The 20900-nt window shown below is 36.7% G+C and overlaps 4 protein-coding genes across 5 annotated transcripts; 2 read left to right on the forward strand and 2 right to left on the reverse strand.

Moving 5' to 3' along the window:
- The first annotated feature begins 1235 nt into the window (after nucleotides 1-1235).
- Nucleotides 1236-3347, forward strand: LOC121787807. The gene has a single exon (XM_042186649.1). It carries the CDS (start codon nucleotides 1236-1238, stop codon nucleotides 3345-3347), a length of 2112 nt encoding a protein of 703 aa, XP_042042583.1.
- A 942-nt stretch (nucleotides 3348-4289) lies between these two features.
- Nucleotides 4290-8859, forward strand: LOC121787191. The gene is made up of 5 exons (XM_042185852.1): nucleotides 4290-6001; nucleotides 6112-7107; nucleotides 7535-7760; nucleotides 8083-8225; nucleotides 8343-8859. Exons 1-5 carry the CDS (start codon nucleotides 4538-4540, stop codon nucleotides 8655-8657), a joined length of 3144 nt encoding a protein of 1047 aa, XP_042041786.1. The 5' UTR covers nucleotides 4290-4537; the 3' UTR covers nucleotides 8658-8859.
- A 693-nt stretch (nucleotides 8860-9552) lies between these two features.
- Nucleotides 9553-14652, reverse strand: LOC121788082. Of its 2 annotated transcripts, XM_042186955.1 has the most exons (9): nucleotides 14485-14652; nucleotides 10963-11492; nucleotides 10838-10871; nucleotides 10589-10750; nucleotides 10427-10516; nucleotides 10290-10355; nucleotides 10127-10218; nucleotides 9988-10035; nucleotides 9553-9873 (listed from the first exon to the last, which is right to left on the reverse strand). In XM_042186955.1, the coding sequence occupies exons 2-9, from the start codon at nucleotides 11334-11336 to the stop codon at nucleotides 9750-9752; spliced, it is 990 nt and encodes a 329-aa protein (XP_042042889.1). In that variant the 5' UTR covers nucleotides 11337-11492; nucleotides 14485-14652; the 3' UTR covers nucleotides 9553-9749. The 2 variants fall into 2 exon arrangements, with proteins under 2 accessions (XP_042042889.1, XP_042042888.1); XM_042186954.1 differs by lacking the exon at nucleotides 14485-14652 and having other exon boundaries at nucleotides 10963-11764.
- A 1603-nt stretch (nucleotides 14653-16255) lies between these two features.
- LOC121787756 (BOI-related E3 ubiquitin-protein ligase 1-like) lies at nucleotides 16256-19049 on the reverse strand. Its single transcript, XM_042186595.1, has 4 exons — nucleotides 18620-19049; nucleotides 18149-18270; nucleotides 16952-17319; nucleotides 16256-16866 (listed from the first exon to the last, which is right to left on the reverse strand). The coding sequence occupies exons 2-4, from the start codon at nucleotides 18264-18266 to the stop codon at nucleotides 16351-16353; spliced, it is 1002 nt and encodes a 333-aa protein (XP_042042529.1). The 5' UTR covers nucleotides 18267-18270; nucleotides 18620-19049; the 3' UTR covers nucleotides 16256-16350.
- Between the last annotated feature and the right edge of the window lie 1851 nt (nucleotides 19050-20900).

The raw sequence follows: 20900 nt of genomic DNA on the forward strand, positions 1-20900 counted from the left end.
GATCACACCTTTATGCTTGCATATAAAAAAATATATACATTTATCACAATTTTGAAAAAAATTATACACATTAACAAAATATATACATATATTAAACTAATATAGTATGCCTAGTTAAGAAATCGAATAATATTCAAATATGGTATGCCAAAAGTATAGTACTCCTATATACTACAATAAGTTTCTTCTTAATTCCCAAACCAAACTTTGAATATTTTATACCAAAATTAGAAATATTAGTACAAAAACATTTACTGTATTTATCTTCGTATATTCCACCAAAATCAAAATCTTTCTGAAAGATTTTTTTTTCTGTAAAACTAATATACAAGATTTCTTAAGTACCCGTAAATTGTTATTTGCGGCCGAACAATTAAAGTGAACAACCGATAGTCATGTGACTCATGTTTTTCTATTTTGGATAGTACATAAAAAGTAGTAATATTCAATTTTTGATAATTTTTTTCTCTAATGTGTTTACAATACCATAATCTCATATCTTACCAATTTTTCCATTAAATTTGTATATCTGCTAACCAGACTATGTAGTGGATGAAAGTAGTAACAATATTTTAAGGTTGGAAAAGTAAGTCATAATAAAAAAAAATATGGGACTAGAATGTAATTTTATCATAACCCCATGCAATAATAATACTCCCACCATCCACCATTTAAAGAGCCATTTTGACTCGGCACGAAGTTTAAGAAATTGTTTGACTTTGTGAAGCATAGTAAAGGGAGAAAGTGAGTGGAATGTGAGACTCATTTAAATTATTAGTTTTACATTAGATTGTGATGTAAAAAGTTGATGGGATATGAGATCCGCGTACTAAAAGTGGAATAAAGTAAATGGTTCTATAAATCATGGACAAACTAAAATGATAAAAAGGTTCTTTAAATGGTGGGCGGAGGGATTAATATACTCCCTCCGTCCCAAGCTACTCGCACTTATTTCCTTTTTGGGCGTCCCAAGTTACTTGCACTTTTCCCATTTTTAGTAAAAATTTTCACCTACAACCGTCATTTTTGACTTTCCTATACACTCATTCCTTAATCTTCGTGCCGAAAAGGAAAGGAGCGAGTAGCCCGGGACGGAGGGAGTACAAATCAAACAAAACACCTACTATAAATTTGCACCTTTAGCTCCATGCATATATTTGCAAACAAACATCAAAGCATAAATCAACCTTTTTCCTCTTCATCTCCCAAACACTCAAACTTTTCACCCCAAATCCATGGAAGATCCAGAACAAAAGAAACTCGACAAGGCAATGCCGTGGGTGGGCTTCTACATCGCCGCCGCCTCCGCCGTCTGCACCATCGCCATGGCCGCCGACGCCTTCAAAGGCTTCCGCCGCCGGAAGCTCTGGTTCCCCTGCACCTACTTCTCTCTCAACCCGACCTCCCTCACCCTTCTCGGCGTCGCCATGAAGCTCACCCTCGACCTCACCGCCGTCATGAAGAACATCAAGATCGCCAAGCTCACATCTCTGGTTTTCCTCACAACTTCCATGGCCAACTTCACCTCCTCCCTTGGATCCATAGACGGCAAGCACGTCCTCTCCAACGTCGTCGCCCTCGCGATTCTGGTCACAACGGTTCTTGTCGACGTCACAATCCGGCTCATCATGCTGAACCGGATTAACTTCTATATTCCACCCATGATCCTCATGTATCTCTCTCTTGTAACCCTGGTTTCGCTGGCGGCTGCAGCTCCGGCCATGAAGCAGAGCCTGGAGGCCGCCTATCGCGAAAAGTATAGGGTGACTTCGAATGAGGATAGAGAGAGATTGATGTTGAGAAATGAGGGTTTGGTGATTGATGAGAGGAAAAGGTTTATGATGAAGTATTGGGTGATGGTGGCAACTTCCAATCCTGAGTTCGTGATGGCTCGTTCCGTTGTTTGCACCATGTCGGCCTTGCTCTGCTTGATCTCCCTGATTACCCTCCCAATTGCCTATGACGTCGTGTGGAGAAGGAACGAAGGCCCGTCTGTGTATAGAGGCTCCGTTGAGTGGATTCTCTATACACAAACTGTGGGGGTTGTGGTCTCCACCATAGCCCCCCTATCAAGATGGCTCGTTGTTGTCAGCTTTAAGCGTGAAACGACGAGCCTGGGCAGGCTGAGAGACGAGATGAAGGTCGAGAGGTATTGGTTTCAAACCCTGGATGATGTGAGAGGGAGATTCTCAGGTTTGAAGATCTTAGGGCAAGGCAAGTTCTTGCATGATGTGAAATGGCAAGGTGTAACTTTCTTCATCGGGGTTCAGAAATCGATCATACTCCTAAGCAAATTGTTCGTGTTCATCTCTTCATTTCTCATGACTCCGCTCTTCTACTGCTGGGAGTGGTTCTTCTCAAACGAATCGGGAAGCGACAAAGGGCTGAATCTCAATCTCAGTAGTTATGCAGTTCTGCTCCCAGGCGAAGCAGAGCTGCCGGCCAATGTAGTGAGGAATATTTGTAAGGAAGCGGAAAACATGATTCAGAATGGTAGAACAAAGCAACCAAAAAGGTGTACAAGTTTCATATCCAAATCTATCTGCTTCAAAGGATTAGGATTATTCGACAACACCCAGATTCCACCCCTACATTCTCAAGAACCCCCGAATTGTTGGTCGTTGCCAGTGGTCACACTAGCAAGCATTGCTCTCGCCATCCCTCACACCCCAGAGAAGAAGAGAGATGACCTTTTACACAGTGTGAAGGAAGGCCTCGATCTAACTAAGCTAGTCGAGAAAACCCTGTTGAAAAACGACAGAGATCTCAACAACATCAAAGAAGCTGCGGACATGTGTTGGGTGGGAGTCCTTCTTTACAAGAAATGGTTCGATGTGGACATCAAGAAAATGTCACTCGAGTGCAAGAACTCGAGTGAGATGCTGCTAGAGCTCTCAGGCAAGGCAAAGACAATGGTGGTCGAGTTTTTAACTAGTTCTTCTGCAAAAGATCCTCTAGACTGGCCGGCTAGGGTTGTTGCTGCGAACTCAATGTACAGAATCAGTCAAAGTGTAATGTTGTTTGCTGGGGAGGACGACGAAGGGGTGTTTGAGAGAGTGTGCGTGATGATGGCGGATGTTATGGCGGCGTGTTTTACTAATTTAGGTAATGTGATGAACGTGATGTGTCGAGGTAGCGAGATAGAGAAGAGAGAGAAGAGCGTTGGGAAAGCGTTTAAGCTTCTGGGGAAGACGGAGGAGATCGTTGAAGCAGTGCAGCGGCTCGAATGGCCGGCAATGGATCACGAGAGAGCGGTGAAGATCGAAGAATGGCAGGCTTGGTTTCGACAGACCGGAAAGGTTGCTGTCGGGATTGATGAAGCCTTAGCTATACAAGTAGATATCTGATCACTTTGAACCCCACTTTCTCTCTTCAGCTTCCTTAGCTTATGCAATAAACCTACTACGGAGTACTCTCTTCATCCCAGATAATTGAGTCATATTTTTTTTTTGGTTAATAGTTTGAATCATTTTCTTTTTTAGTAAAAACTTTATCCTCTCGTTTACTTTATTCTCCACTAATCCACTTTAACATTTAACACATTAATTTATTAAATCTGTGCCATGCCCAACAACTTGAGGCGCGGGAGGAGTAATATTTTTTATTATTATAAATATGAACAAAAATTTAAAAGTATGCGCAATAATCCCTTGAACCATCACAAAATATAAACTGAAGTGTAAAAAGGTTAGATGATCAAAATAAATAATTGTGCGGGCTTAACCCATCACTATTGTTGTAGGCCCGTTTTGTGGATTTAGCCCAATTGTAAATGTTTTTGAGGTGCAAAATATTGAGAATATTTATTTTGGAGGAATGCTTTTGAGAAACCTTATGGAGCTAGTCTTGAATCTTGATTTAATGTCTCATAAAATACAACAATAAAAAAACACTCTTACTTTTCAGCAAAAACTATTATATTCGTTTTTTTTTATAACAAAACTGAGGACTTTCTGAATAGAGTTAATATTGATTACTCATTTATGACGAGATCATTCGAACTCCTATTTATTAGATAGATGATATAGATAAATATTTTATCAAATAAATTGCGTTTTAAAAAAAATTCTCACTCATTTTGTCAACCAAACTACTTTTTGAAATTAACTCCCACTCATTTTTATTCATTTCTAAATAAAAAAGATAGTTAATATAACAATACTGAATATTTCACTAAATATAGGAGTATTATTTCTAAAATCTCTAATTTTTAAGGAACATACTAATAGAAGTCAAATATTGAAATATTTCGGGATTAAGAAAATAATAAGTAATGACAAATGAGATTATAGAGAGAGTCGTGAAAAACTAGATTTGGAGCCTTTGAAAAAAAACTGATGAATCAAACCAAGTTTAAGATCTGAAGCACCCTCTCTCTCTCTCTCAATCTCCCCGTCCGCAATCCGCAGTGGTAGTATATCTTCAGTTCACTGATAATTCTCTATTGTTTTCGCTTTACAGTAGCTGAATTTCTGGATGTATTAATTGTACATATGCAATCAATCCCGACGCCTCTTCAGTTGTGCGGATAAATGAGATGATAGCCGGCGATGGGATTGAGGGGAAACAATCCCTCGCGATCTCCACTGAGGTCGATCGCGAATCGGACGGCGGAGATGACTTGTCTCAGTACTCATCTTGCGGCGGCGAATCGGAGTTCGAGAGGTACTGCAGCGCCAGCTCAGCAATGGGGACCCCTAGCTTCCGAGGTAGCTCGTTCTACGATTCTGATTTCGGCTCCTTGAAAAGCTTCAAACTTGGCGGTGAGATTTCTGAATTTAATAAGATTCGCGAATTGGAGTCGCGTCGAGGTGTAATTGATAACGGCGCGTTGAGTTTGAATGAGAGAATTGAGGGTTTTGTGAGTGGTGGTGTTGATTTGGGGGGGAATTTCGATGCGGATGGTGATTGGGGGAATGGGGCGTTGGCTGAGAGTGGGATGAAAGGGATTAGGGATAGAAATGTGCGAATTGGGGGTGAGTTTGATGAGACCGGAAAAGAGAGAAAGTTTAGTGATGGTGAAGAAGGGCTGAGAGTTGATGGAGGGGAGAATAGGAACTTATTGGATGAAAGTGAAGCTTCATCGAGGTGTGAGCATTCGGAGGGTGAGGATTCCATGTTTGGATGTGGTAGTGATGATGAGGGGAGGATTGGTGTGTATTACGAGAAGAATACACCTTTTCGTGATGAGAAAAGTGGGATGAAGGAAAATCATTTGATCATGAATTCTTCGGTGGCATTTGGTTCTAATGATTGGGATGATTTTGTTCATGAAAGCGGTGAGAATATCAATGGTTCCATGGTTTGGGGTGAATTTCAGTCTGAAAGCAACATTGTTGCACCAAGTAGGAATGGTTCTTCGAGTGTTTCTGCTGGCAGTTCAGTTGTGTATCCTAATATGATTCTCAACGTAAGGAAGGACAGTGTTAGGGGTAGTCCTGCAGCTTGCAATCAAGTTGAATCTGGTGATAAGTCATCAGAGATTGATGCGAATGCTCAATCTACTGTTACATCAAATCTTATGAAACGTGATGCTCGATCTGAAGATGCAAAACAAGTGCTTGCTTCAAGAAATAATCAAGTGAGTGAGATTGATGAATTGGATGGATATCTTGGAAGTGTTGCTTCTGTTAATGATATATTTCAAACAAAGAAAGACCCACCGGAGAAGGCGCCAGCAAACGAGGAGTTCAAAACTGAATCAGAAATGGGAAGGCGAAATGTAACTACGAGTGAAGACATTTCTATTCATCATGATTTTGCATCAGAAAGGACAAATCTAGAGAATAACAAGTTGGAGTTGGAATCACTTTGTGATTCTGAAGTAAATCAGAATCATCTGGTGGCAGTGAAGCATAAGGAAGAGAAGGAGACCAAATCATCTGAAGGCAGCAGTTCATTTGCATTTCCAGTGGTGGCTGATACTAGAGGGAATACTGCAGCTAAGAGTGAATTTTCTTCTGTGTTTGACCAAATCGAAGATCATTTTGTTCCAGCTAAGGTAATTTTTCTTCTTTTTTAGAGTTTACTCTTTGTGTTTATGGATGGTTATTCTCTAAAATGATGAACAATAGCCAACTTTTTAATATGATTTGGTGCAATATCTTGCAGAAAAAGGATTTCGAGCTAAATGAATTCTATGATGAATTTGTTAATGATATGGAAGATATACTACTTGATTCAACTGAGTCTCCTGTATCTAGATTAGCCTATAACACTAGGATAAGTCACCCCCAATTTCATCGGCCTTCGAGAGATGGAGGCTCTAATGCATCTACATCTGGCACAGATCATGCTCATAATTCTATTAATCCATCTCTCAAAATTGATGGCGTTGAGGTAGTAGGTGCTAGGCAAAGAAAGGGAGATGTTTCATTCACCGAACGGCTGGTTGGGGTCCAGAAATACACTGTATATAAAATGAAAGTGTGGAGTGGGGAAGACCAATGGGAGGTAGAACGCCGTTATCGCGACTTTTACACACTCTATCACCGGCTGAAGAAATTATTTTCTGACAATGGATGGACTCTTCCTCCGTGCTGGTCTTCTGCTGAAAGAGAATCGCAAAAGGTCTTTGGTAATGCTTCTCCAGATGTCATTGCAGCGAGGAGTGTTCTTATCCAGGAATGTTTACAGTCCATTATCCTCCATAGATTTCCTACCAATTCTCTCCATGCTGTCACTAATTTTCTCTCCCCAACAGAGATGGTGCCTAGCTCTCCTGTATCTGATACTGGCATATCTCAATCAGCTCTTGCCAATAAAGGAACACAGGCAAATGATTTTTCCAGCTTGGGGAAAACCATCTCACTCTTTGTTCAGATACGCCCTTTGAAATCTGTGAAACGGATGCTAGATGAGCAACACTACAGGTGTGCAGGATGCCACAGAAACTTTGATGATGGAAGAACAAGGTTGAAGGAACTTGTGCAGGCACTAGGCTGGGGCAAACCTCGTCTTTGTGAATATAGTGGCCAGTTATTCTGCTCTTCATGCCATACCAATGATACTGCTGTATTGCCTGCCAGAGTTCTTCATCATTGGGATTTTACTCGATACCCTGTATCTCAGATGGCTAAATCATTTCTAGATTCAATTCATGACCAGGTATGACGATTTATTTTGCCATAATTATGTATTAGTTGAGTGGCTTCAACTGTGCTATGGAGCAATGTCAAAGCTTATCTCCATAATATGTTCTGTTCTGGATTAGTTTCCCATGTTCAACTGATTTGCCTATTTTATCTACTGACATTTAACATTAAATTGCTTATACATTAACTGGACGACTTTAAGACATGAAAGTCATGATAGAAATTTCCAATTTGGGGATGTTTTGATGGCTTTGAGTGTTCTGGGAATTGAGTCTGTAAACGAGTCTACGAATATCTGATGTCCACGAAGGAAATATATCAAATTATTAGGTTTTTGGTTGGGTGCTGTTATGGAACAAGGAACAAGAAAGGGGTTTTTGGAAGAATAATTTAACATAGCCTCTCTATTTGACACTCTAATTTTCTTTCTTTTATTGCAGCCAATGCTATGCGTCAGTGCTGTGAATCCCTTCTTATTTTCTAAAGTTCCTACATTACAGCATGTGGCAAATGTCCGAAACAGAATAAGAGCGGTGTTGCCATATGTTCGCTGCCAGTACCGTGGATCCATCTATAAAGGTCTTGGATCCCGGAGATATCTTCTTGACAGCAATGATTTCTTCGCTCTGAAAGACCTCATTGATCTGTCCAAAGGAGTTTTCTCAGGTGAAAGTTTAAAGTCAAAAGTATATGCTTCTTGCTTCTTGGCATGCTTTTCATTGCTGTAATGTTTTACTTAGTATGATTACATAATCTCAGAGCTGTCTAGTATCCATATGCATTCTGATACATTATAGACATGTACTGAAAGTGTAAGCCAAGCATGATTAAATATCCGTATCCATTCTGTTTTAGTGCCTTCTGGTTGTCAAACTGTTGTTTGTCTTTCCATTCTGCTGTTGTTGACTTGTTTGGACTAAGATTAATATTTAATACAAGCATTTCAATGTTTTGATGCATTGGGAAGTTGTAAAATGTCTTACTGCAGCATTACCAGTGATGGTTGAAACTGTCTCTCGAAAAATTCAAGAACATATAACCGACCAGTGCCTTATATGCTACGATGTTGGGGTTCCCTGTGGCGCTCGTCAAGACTGTCAAGATCCCGTTGCTCTCATTTTCCCTTTCCAGGCAAGTGTTTATTCCCATCAATGAAAAAAGAGTACATCTGGTTTGATTTTCCCTACGAATATTACTTGAGAATAGAATCAAAATATGCAATTCTTGATTATGAAAATAAATCAACAGGAAGGAGAGGTAGAAAAGTGCAGAACCTGTGCATTGGTTTTCCACAAGAACTGCTTCAAGAAACTTGCTAGTTGTCCTTGTGGCGCTCGTTTTAAGAAAGAGGAGACAAAGAGAAGTTCTAGCGAGAGCACCCGCAGTGTGGATAGCAATTTGGTTTCACTGGCCGGAACAGCTGAACCTAGTTCTGGAATTCTTGCTGGCCTCTTCTCTAAGGTAATGCCAGCGAGGTCTCAGATCTCCAGAAAACGAGAGGCAGAGGGCGTCGGTAATGTTATCCCGATGGGTTCGTTACCCAGCACCTCCCTTGAGTCTTGAATTAGATGGCTGTTCGATATATATTGTATACAAGTTTTGCGAAGACATTCTGCATTTAAGCTTGATTCTTGCACATTCACACTTGTGTTACTGTGTGTATTTTTTTTGTAAAATAAGTTTTAGAATAGAGCATTCATGTGGTTTTGGATTCGATCTGTATATACAATTACAGTGTTAAAGTGGTAAACAAGCGTTGAAGGTACGGTCCAAAAGCTCTCAAGTCTAAAAGACTTGTTTTTTAAATGATTCTTGTGAATGTGATAGATAAACCTAAATTTTAATTTAAAAATAATAGAATTTCCTGCCATCAACTTTGAAAATATTTTTGGGCCGCATTTGTTCACCTAGAAGTAGAAGTACAATTAGAATGCTGCATTGGAGCATTTCCAATAAAAATATGAGTTATTGGTAAGAAATATTATACTCATGTCAAAATTTAAAGCTTATAAAAATTGTCTACTTTTCCAAGATTTGTGAATAGTTAAAAACTGAAATTTGACCATTATCAGTGAATTTATATAGGATTTAGCCTTCTGGAAATAAATTACTTTTTTTTTTCCCTACATATCCCAACACACACATCTAATATTTGATGGTAGAGTAGTGATGGTATTTTCATTTTTCAAAATTTTCAGACTACAAATATTTCCGCGGCCCGCTTTGTGGGGCCCACGCGTCCCCATCGCTCCTCCACCTCTGAATTTCGCCCCGCACTCCTCACAACACTGTTTGTAGTGATGATAAGCACAATGGATTTGTTTAGGAGTATTACTATGTTTTATTTGTAAACAATCTTTTCATATCATTATAAGGATGCTTCAACTCTCATTTTTTTAGTTATGCATTGCTGATTTGCAGTGAGTGGCTATTTGACACAAAGAAAGAGACACCTACATGAAGAATACATATCACTATGTTTTTTTGTCAGAAATCTATTTGTAGTTACATACATTTATGGACTACTCTGTATTGACATGTACATCTCTCAAAACCTAAAAAAAAGCACCTGTTTAGGAATCCAATCAACGCTGAAATCTATTGCTTTTTAACCAAGTTTTTGCTCAAAACTTTTTTGCAGCATCTCAGAAAGCTTTACTGAGGTTGAGCATACCAATATGTCTCAGGAAACCACTTCTTTAGAGTCCAATGCTTCCCCTTCATCACTAGCACGAAAACCCCGTAGCACGGTATGTGCATCAATGCCACAGTTGAATACCTAAAACAAAACCATACACTTCTGTTTATCCATTAAGCTACCAAGAATACTAATAGCCATGTTTTGATGCTAAAACGCGTGTGAGTGCTCGAAAAAAGGTTGTTTTCTGCTTACCACAATGGAGCATAGGATGATGAGAGGTCAAGAAAGGGATAAGGCCACCTGTTTCAGATTACAAAAAAGGTCACTAAATGCATTGAATTGGATCACATATTTTTGCATTTGATGGAAATTGGGAATGTAAGAATCTTACCATATCCAGACACAGGCATGTAGTATCCATTGAAACAGGACATAAACAGAAGTCCAGAGGAAAAAGTATCCTATTCTAAACCATGGAAACCTCTGCACAAGTTTAAGGATCAATATCAGTAGCTTGTGACATACTAAAAATAGTAATGAGTTGTTACTTTTACCAGACTGTTTAAAGCAGTCTCCCCGAGTAGAAACACTGCGTTTATTGAGTGCATGTTTATGATCAGCTGCAAGAAGAATCAGAAAACTCTTAGTCAAGAAAATGATGGGAAAGATGGCACTATTTAGAAGTACTTACGAAACTGAAATGGTAATCTTTGATGACAAGAAAGGGGACTAGTATGAACCAGAAGACGGAATCTGTCAGCATCACTGCTCCGGCATTCATCTGAATAAGCCAAAAAAAATCAAGCCTTGTGAAAGATAAGAATGTTATGAATTATGATCCAATGAGATTCACCTGAAAAATGATCTGGAAAGCATAGGCCAAGAATCCTGCTTCTTCGCGAACATTATGGTGTTGATTCGGGTCCTTGCCTTTGCCACGCTCCGTGTCAAGATGCGCCTCTGTGGAACCTCGGTTGTATTCATAGCATCCGCGAATAGACAGTAAGGATCCAAGCTGCATAAAATTTGAATGTGAAAGGATTAGAAGGCATGAAATATGTTTTAAAATAGTGTATTAGTATAAGGCCATTTTCTCACTTACCCCAAAATATATGGTTATCAATGTAAAAGTCCACCTATTCAATGGCAAAAGGTATAATTAATTAACCATAAAAACCGAACTTTGAAGAGATGGATCATAAAAAAGCAAGAAACTTGAAGACTCACTGAGTGTAGAAGTAAAGAATGGTGCCTCCATCAACAGCAACATTTAGTATAAGCATAGACAGAAGCACCAGAAACGCGAAAACTCTAAAGGCGAGGAGCCAGCCCGGGTGAATGCTTCGAAGGCAGGGCCTCCACACCTCATCTTCATGCAAAATCCCTGGTGATTCTCTCACCTGTCCATTTGCATTCTCTTGTGAGTTCCTTCGACATTCATGTCTCGATATGAGAAGAGAGGCGAACACCATCGACATCAGCACCCACAAGGAGCAGAGCAGCACCCTCCAGTTCAGCCAGTATGATGAAGCTGTTGTGTTCACTGTCATGGCTGGCTGCCATGATTTTGTGGAACCAATGAGGAATGTCAAGAAACTCATGCTCCTTCTGACCCAATCTTGATATGAGTCTTTGGAGAAATCCCAAATGAAAAAGAAATGTTTTTTGGGGCAGAAATTGTAGTAAGGTATCAAAGAATTGAATTGAATGTGTGATTAGGAGTAGTCCTCTTGTTTCTTGAAGATGATGAGTTGAATCTACAAACATTTACACAAGAAACAGTTGAGTCTTATGAAAGAAACCAAGCTATTGAGGAAGGGGAAAATGCAGCCATGTTTAATGATAACATTAGTTAAGCTGTGAGAAATTTGATCAGCATTATCATGAGGAAAATGGTGCATGATTTGAAAATGAAAGATTTGAGAAAGGAATAGAAAAAATTGTAAGCAAAGAAAGGTTTAGGATCAAGGAAGAGATGCTTTGCTTGCCATTTTAAAAATTTCAAGTGAGAGAAAGGGAGATGCTTTGAGCATAAGCTTCAGCCTTTTTATATTGTGGTTATGCCCATAAGATCCTCAAATAGTGACTGGTCCAAAATCTGTTGTCACAATCTTTAATATTCTCATGCATATTAATAAATAAGTGTTTTGTTTAAAGACAGTTAAAATGAAGGAATAGTCACTTTTGTTGTATAGTTGCAGCTTTGGTTTGGTCTTTATAGGTTTAAAGAGAAGGAAAGAATGTTAGGATTTTTATAGGTTGTGAAAATATGTAAATTGATGGTGTTGTCAGATCAGGAGAAGGGAATAAAGCAGCTGTAAAAAAGGCATGTGGCATAGTTTAAATTCATGATAAATGATAATGTTTGATTTTTATAGGTGGTTTTAAGACTAAAGGGTGTTGTGTTTAGCATCTACCCCACCCCCACCCCCACCCCACCTAAAGAAACCCTAAGATGAAAAAGAAAAAGTAAAACATTTGAAGTTCCTCTATTGAAAAAGTAAATATTTGAAGAGAATATTAGTGAAATGTTATACTATAAAGACTAAAATTGGCAAATTTGTAGGACCTTGTTTTATAATTTATTATGCAAAGTTCCTCAAAATGGAAGTATTATTAACTTAAGAAATATCCATGCACATGAATGTTGTTTGCTTTAATGGATTAGACAAGATTTTGTCTTATGAAATATTGTACGATTAGGTAAATACGATTCAATACTTAATCTCGGGACAATATCATGTATGACTAATCTTGGTTTATAAGTTTTTGGCTCACCTCTATGTAAATTAATCACGAGTAATCATAAAGCACTTCAATATCAAAATAATTTAATTTTGAAAAACTAAACACTCATAAATATAAGCTAGAAACATGTGTCTTTGGAGTTGGGGGCCACTTTTGAGATTGTGCTCAAGGCAAATTTTGAAACATATTTTCACACAAATGGTCCTCTTTCTTTAACAAAATTGGAGAAGTGGTCCAATTGAAAATTGAAAAAGACAGAAATTGGGTCATTTATATTCATATGTTGTGATTTTTTATCTATTGAGATTCTATTTCAATGAAGAGATGTCAATAGAAAATATATTCTGAGTATGTCGATATTTAAAACTTTTGAAATATTCTTCCACTCAAATTTTAAATTACAGAAAAAAAGAAAAATATTCTGCAAATGCATAATATATTCCCAAGTTCCCAATAATATTTATTTTCAAGTTTATATAGTTTTTCACAAGAAAAGTATATAAGGAATATTTTAACAGGACCACTAATTTTACTATGGTTGCATAGAAATATGCTTGATCACATTTCCCGAATAAATTTCAGACAAACAATATACGTCCAATTTCATCGTATGGGTGTAACTGTGTAAGTATATTCTAGTCCATAAATATTGATAAAGTATTTTCTGAGAGTAAACGAGCAACCAGAGGAAATTATTACAAAATTTAATCTAAGAGAGCATTTTGACACATGTTTACGAAATAATTAATCTGCATAAAATATCCAGTTTTGTCTCATCGTTTTTAGTATTTAAATTACAATATTTTATTTAAATGTTAACTGCAAAAAGTACGTAATAATTTTTAATTTTGGATAGAAAATGCCCCAACAAAAATCTAAAGGGCAATTTCATCAAATATATTTTGTTGATTTATTTTAATTCAAAATTAAAATGTCAGATACTTTTTTTGTAATTGCAGTCACGATACAAAACGTTATAAGATATTTTATAAACAATTTAATAATATTATATTGGAGATAATAACCGATACTGACTATAAATATAGTCTAAGTAATAATTTGTCAAGGCGTGACCCCGAAGAAAAGGAGCAATCCCTTCTTCGAATGAAATTTATATTATTAGCTTGTCACATCTCTACGTTTAAATGAAAATAAAATTATACTCCCTATTTAGAACTTATGCTGCAAAATTATAATTTAACCTTATTATGAAAAACCATCTTCAACCCTATCGCCACACTTCCTTTCCACGCAATCCAAAACTAGGTTAATCATAAATCATTCTCTCTTATTAATTAATTAAGTAGGAGTCTATACATTAGTTTTATATTTTACAAAACATGGAAAAAAACATAAAAACAAGAATGGCGTATTTAACAAGAGGGGGAATTGAAGTGTTGTTGTGTGGAAAAGGCAAACAAGAAAGTGCAATGATATTTTCAATCAACTTTTATTGCAATAATTTGGGGCTTTATTGATTGAGGAAATATTTGGATCATAGTACTTATGTATGTACATAGATTGATTCACACATTGTCCATCTACATCATTACAAACTCAGTGAAAGGTTGGACTAAGAATATAAGCACAACCCATTTTTGTCTTTTTAATTTTTTTTTATTCGAGATATTTAGATACACTTAAATTTCTTTTCTAGCTTTTCTCCATAAATTTATAAATAAAATTAGAAAACAGTAAATGTCATTTTGAGTCCGATAATTTTGGGAAGAAATATTAGAGATAAATAGATCTCGACTTTTAGGTCAATACACATACATATAGTAAAAAATAAAAATAAAAGAACTACTCCCAAATGTCACCATTGAACGAATCCTTTAATTAAGCAAGGAATCAAATAAAAGAAAACAAAATTTAAAAAGTCTGAATTGAAATGCATCTTCATCACATAAATATATTTGTATATATCAAGCAAATCAACAAAATGAAATGCATAGCAACAAAATTACATTTAAACTGGAAAAGAAAAATAAAATTGCTCACCTTAAAATTAGGAGGAACTTTGTTAGCAAAGTATGATCTAACAACGAGGATAAGGAAAAGTGCTGAGTGCTTTCAAACTCCAGAAATTGAAGAAAAGTGCGATGAAATTGTTAAAACCATAATAATTTGATATCCAAATTGGTACATAGGCATCCCAAAATCATTGTATAGGCATTCCATTCATAACAATATAAATTCCAATTAAAGAAAACAAGTAATGAAAATTGCATGACATTTACAACTGAAATTGTGTGACCTAAGTTTAACTAACTACTCACGCTATAGAACTTCACAGCTATGAAATAGCTCAAAAGCTTTCCGAAACACGCTTATTCCACGTGGGAGTTTCGTTTCGGAAACACGCTTATTCCAACCGCTTCTTTCATCAATGTGAATTATTAGTATTACCAAAGATAAACCTCATCAACCAATTCCAATTCAAAGGTGGCCTAACTTTAATATATTCCATTATGCTACCATATTAATTATCTATAAAAGAAGTGGATAATCAAAATCAATAGATTTTCAAGTGTGACTTTTTTTGTGTGTGGGTTGATAATAATACATGTGGATATATTTTTTTAATAACCACCAAAATATAAAAATGTTTGTCTTTCTTTTCTAATCCTAATCAGCCCACCAATTCACGTTAGGTCATCCACAAATTAAGTGCCTTATAACAATTTGACTACTTAGGTTTGAAAATTGTTCATTGGCTACAAAATTATAAAAATGTTATCCTACCTATATTAGACATAGCTAGAAAATTCAACATGAATATAATGGAAGATTATTTAAATGTCTATCTTTCTTCATTTCCATCTTCTGTTTTATGATCTAATTTTAAAAAATATACTCGTTTTTTTTCCATATACTCTTCCTCTTATATTTCTCCTCAATTTCCCTCTCCAACTATAATTTTCTCACTCTAATTTATAGACTCAATTATCCAAAGGAATATTAGTCAATTAAATCACACAATTTGGTCAAATTCTAACCAATCTCTTGAAATTGAAAATTAAAATATCAAATCATGAAATTTTAATTTTTCTCAATTATCTTATCTATACACAAAAACATATTTTTGTGACCCTTCAAATATCATTTATCATTAAAATGAGTTTTTTTTTCTTTTTTTATCTTTTCTTTTTTCTTTATTCTAATCAAACAACACCGTTTTGAGCATCACTGCAGATACCGTTGTGTAATTGGACAAGATATTTGAGAAAAAATTAAAACTTTTTAATTTAATACTACTACTATTTTATTTTCAAATTTAATGAATGCAACCAAATTTGACTAAATTTCGTAATTTATTGGCTATTATAATCTATTCACATTACGTACTATAAACTCTTGAAACGTCTTATGAGTTATTCTTAATTTTAGACCAGGTTGAATTACTAAATGATGTTTGAAAATATTCCAAAAATCATAAAGTGCCCACCCCAAGCCTGGGTTAAAGGCTAGAAAAGTTTAAGCAAGACTAGGAAAAGAAGGTAAGAAGATAAGTAACAATAGTTGGATTGGTGCTCAATGAAAAGGAGGTGAAGATTTTTGTGTAGGTGAAAGAGACTACAAATTTATAACAAAACACAAAAAAAGTGTATTCTTCAATAAAGAGAAATATAGTAGTGGTGGCCAGTTGATGTCACACATGTAGACCTTAAAAGGAGTGACTTCAAATGCATGTTGCAGTTTTTACATGATTGTTTATCTACACAAATGTTGCAAAATGGTCACAATTCCATTTTTTTTTCTCTTGTTGGAATTATCAAACATGAGTAATTTTATAAGCAATTCTTGAAAGAAACCAGTTTTTACAGCTTCATCAACAGATTGCAAGTGCTCAGATACACTTCTTTGCTACATGTATACATGAACACTAGCAGTCTTCATTACCTGGCACACGGGGCAGTCGTCGATGAACCCTTCGCAATCCGTGCACAGGCACAGATGCCTGCAAGGCAGGATCAGCACGGATACTTGTTTCGTGTTGCAAGCCCTGCATCTCGGAGGGTGCTTGTTTATGGAGTCGTTTGGGATTACTCTCTGGTGATTCGAGCTTGACACTGCGTCGTCCACCTCACTGTCCCCGGATCCCTCGCGGGCCTTGGCCGTGCCTTGCTCCATCAGCTGCTGGATGTTGCTTTTGAGCACGTTCACAACTGACTCGTTGTATTTTGCTCTGTAGTGCCATGATTGCGCCTCCATGGCCACCTGCTTTATCCTGTCGCCGAGCTCGTTGTTCTTCCTGTTCATGTTCTCGATCTCGAGCTCCCTCTCTTGCAGTTTCCTGTGCACACCCTTTTCAAGGGCGTTTAACAGAGAAACCGAGTGCCTTTGGTTTATCTCTCGTACTCCCTTCAAGACACTCTCTTCCTATCCACCCGAAAAAAAAGAGAGTACGCATTTAGATTGCAAACATTCTAGTAGAACAGTCGAAGAGAAGATGGAGTTCTCATACCTGAAGTTTGATGTACCGGCTGAATTCTTCAGTCTGTCGATCAATCTCCATTTTGACAGCGTTTCCAAAAGAAAGCATGGAAGGGACATTGGTTTTCATGTTCTCACAAGCAGAAGTGACAGAGGAGTTGCGCTCTTCCTCCTCATACGAGAGCTTGAGCCCCGTTGACACGGGATTGGGGTTCAAAACAGTGCCAATACGGCTAGCTTCTTCCTGACAGAAGTTGTTGTTCAAAGATATGTGAAGTTTCTGCTGCATGGACAAGGTATCTCCATCCCCACCTCTGTTGATAGGGTGGTTGCCAGTTGGCGTGTGCCTGTTCCCGACATGATTTATGGTCCCAACGCCAGCACCACACTGAATTGGAACTGCAGACAAGTTCAATAAACAGATAAGGTTAAAAGGAAAACTGTCTGAGATGAGCTAATTAATAATCAGAGCAAGAGGACAAAATAAAAAACATAACACTATAACGAATTCAAGACGTGGGAAAAAGGGGCAATGGAATATTACATACTTTTAAGGCGATTTCAACCTTAGAAAATGAGCATGGTTGCAATCAGAGAAACAGAGGGAAACAGAGGAGAGACGACAAGCAGTCCAAAAATAGGCAAGCTAGATTCATCATTTTGATGCTCCATTTACAAAAAAACATTCCGAAAACGAAACTACAGTTGGATAGAATTAAGCATGGAAGAGGCGATAATCTTCGGATGGCAATGAAACAAGTCCATTCATAAACTAAACACCATAGACACTTCAGTTCAATATACAACAAATTCAAACAATCCCAAACTTCATTTCATGTCAAATTTTTGCAATCTCTTTAGAAAAAACAAGCCTATGATTCACAAATCTTGGCACGTCAAAGGAAAACCCTTTCGACGAGAAAGAAATTAGCACCACTTCATCGTAAGAATTCAAAAACCAAACTAATTTGACAATGCTGATGAACCACAACGAGGTAAGATCAGAATAAGGCCTCCGATTACAGTAACGACGCGTACTCTGAGAGACTTCAAGATCGGTTAAAATACGTTCTAAGTTGATTGCAAAATGGATAAAAGCTCTAACAACAATCACAGAAGCACCACCATAGCCACATATATATCAAGAAACTATATCAAAGAGAAAACAAACATACACAAAAGAACCACATTTCGATCACAATCAACCAAAGGACAAAAAAACACTCACCATTAGCAAAAAGCTGCAGTTGAGGCAATGTATTGTTATTGTATTGGGCACGATTTTCCTCCACATAACCAGGGAACATTGGATTCCCATTACTTCCTCCTCCTCCTCCTCCTAGCATTTTCCTAAAATACAAACAAAATATGTCGGTTCAAAGCTTCAAGAAATCCACAATATTCAAACAATACCACACTAAAAAGCCAAAGGGGCATGAGGTTTTAGCAGAAATAAAGTTCAATCAATCATGAAAATCATCACAATCAATTCAATCCAAAAAGGAGCAAAATTTACAGCAAGAACACACAAATCAAGATCCACAAAACACCCCACTAAATCAGTATTGATCGATTAATCATTGATAAAGGGAAAAACACAAGAAATCATAAAATAATCTGCACTCACCAAGAACAAACTAAACAAGAAGAAAACCCCAACCAAGAATCACACAAATGATATCAGGAACCAATCACTCACCAAAAAATGAGCTCCGATTGAGAAAAAAATCCAATCTTGATAGGGAAGAATGGGGGTATTGGGATTGCTTAGTTGAATTTAGGGGAAATGGGGAGAAGGGATGGTGACAATAATAATGAAAGAGAGAGGGATGAGTGAGAAAGAAAGGAAACGGGAATAAGAATAATAATTGCCATAATAATGAAAGTGAATGGTGGTGGTGGAGCTGTAGTTGTTATTGTTGTTTTTGGTAAGGAAAAGAAATTTAAAAAAAGGGGGAGAGGAGGAGAAGGATTCCATTCATTGGTATTGGTGATGATGCATTGTAGTTGGTGCGAGAAAATTAAGAAGAGGACTACTCCTTCGCATTGCTGTTGAAGAAATCGTCTTTCTCTTCTCCTCTCCATGTTTTGGGCTAAACTTTTGCCATTTCTCTCTCTCTTTTCTTTCACTCATTCAATTTTTTTCACTGTTTTGGTTTGTGAGGTCTGACTGTACGGCACCTTCCTTTTCGTTTTCCCCAACCACTGAATCAATTCTTCTGTCTTTTACCTTTTCTTTTTCTTTTTTTATTTTTACCCTTCTTTTTTTACTGTTCCTTCCCTCTTTATATGCCTACAAATATTACCTACCCAACACTGTTAATTTTTTTGGGTTTGTATTTTAAATATTTTGGTTATAAAATGGTGGAAATTGATGGTTGATTTGTCAATTTGTAACCGTAATATATTCATAATTATTTGTGTTTTTTGTGAGGTAAATGGGTCTAAATTTATGAAGCTTTATCAATTTTTTTTAGCAATTAGTGTTAATTATGAGGAGATGCTTGAAATGTTTACATAATTTCAATCATTTATGTACTAAATGATATACTAGTTGGATGTCAAGCAGTCACATACATGAGATATTAAAATTTTCGAAATTGGCTAGTGAAATATCATAAAATTTTTAAATTTGTATAGTTGGAGTTATTATTTTTAACTCGTATACAAAATTGAAATTGAGTGAAAATTTATGGTACAGTATATTTTAACATAAATACCCATTTTCAACTTTATTTAATGAATTGTGGTTTGATCAAATTCATAACTACGTCGATTTACTTGTAAAAAGGTTATGCGCCTTAATGAATGCTTCAAAAGGGTAATTATTTTAATTAATTTATATTTCAATCGATTAGACCAATAAGTTATGCACCTTTAATTTAAGCTGCCACGATATTTTTCCTATTGTATTCAGATTTAATTTGATTAACGTAATTACTCGTTCTAGATGTTTTTTTTACCTTTTGAAGAATTCATTAAGATGCAGGACTTATTTCAATTTATGGCCAACAATATTTTTCTTAGCGGTCCAATCGATTGAATCATAAATCTTCGATTCACTTATAAATAATTATTTTCTTTTTTTGCATTTGAAATTTTCTTCATTTTACCATGTTCCCCATCACTATAATAAAAAAAATTACTGCGTTCTGCCCCCCTTTTTTTTAAAAAAATAAAGGGAAAATAAAAAATGGATAAAATAAAAGAAGAAAGAATGCAGGTGCCAAATTTGCATTAAATTTTCCCCCTAATTTCTACAAATATCCAAGGAGGATATTTAATCCGTTTAATAAAAGTGGATATGTGTTAAGGACCTAAATCCCTAACGATCCGATAAAACGGACAATAACGAGATAAAGATAATCCGGCGCCCGTGAGGGTCGGCGGAGATAAAGATCTGGGCGGTTGTGCGCGGGTTCCAACCCGTCGGGCAACGGCTACAGATCAGATATACGTTCCGGCTGTGCGCGGAGACCTTCCGTCGGGCAGCAGGTAGCGTAGGGAATTATGGATTCAAAGTATAACTCGAGGCATTTGGCCAAAATAATATATTCATTGAGGGATGATTAAATATGATAACAGTCTATCATATTTATAATGCTACTGACTTAATGAACAAGAAAACAAAGATATAGAAAAAGATATGCTAAATCTCTATAATATCTAAACTAAATAATAATAATAAGGGTTCGTATCAACTCCCCACGGTTAAAATCCACCTTGTCCTCAAGGTGGGAACTACGAAGCAAAAATGAGAGTTGAAAGAGAAGCTTCGGCGAGGCAACTCCTCCTGGATCAAACACACACCGAACAGATGAACGTCTCCCTTCTTCACTTCCATAAAAAATCAACAAAGGAGACCCAACTTTGTCGGAAAAATTCCTTGCCAAATCGAAAAGCTTGTCCACGCCTCCCAGAATGCCCAAGCATGGCATGTCATTACTCGGAGGGATCAACCTTGCATCTTTGTCGAGTGA

The sequence above is a fragment of the Salvia splendens genome, chromosome 22 (genome assembly GCF_004379255.2).
Source record: "Salvia splendens isolate huo1 chromosome 22, SspV2, whole genome shotgun sequence".
Taxonomy (NCBI): domain Eukaryota; kingdom Viridiplantae; phylum Streptophyta; class Magnoliopsida; order Lamiales; family Lamiaceae; genus Salvia; species Salvia splendens.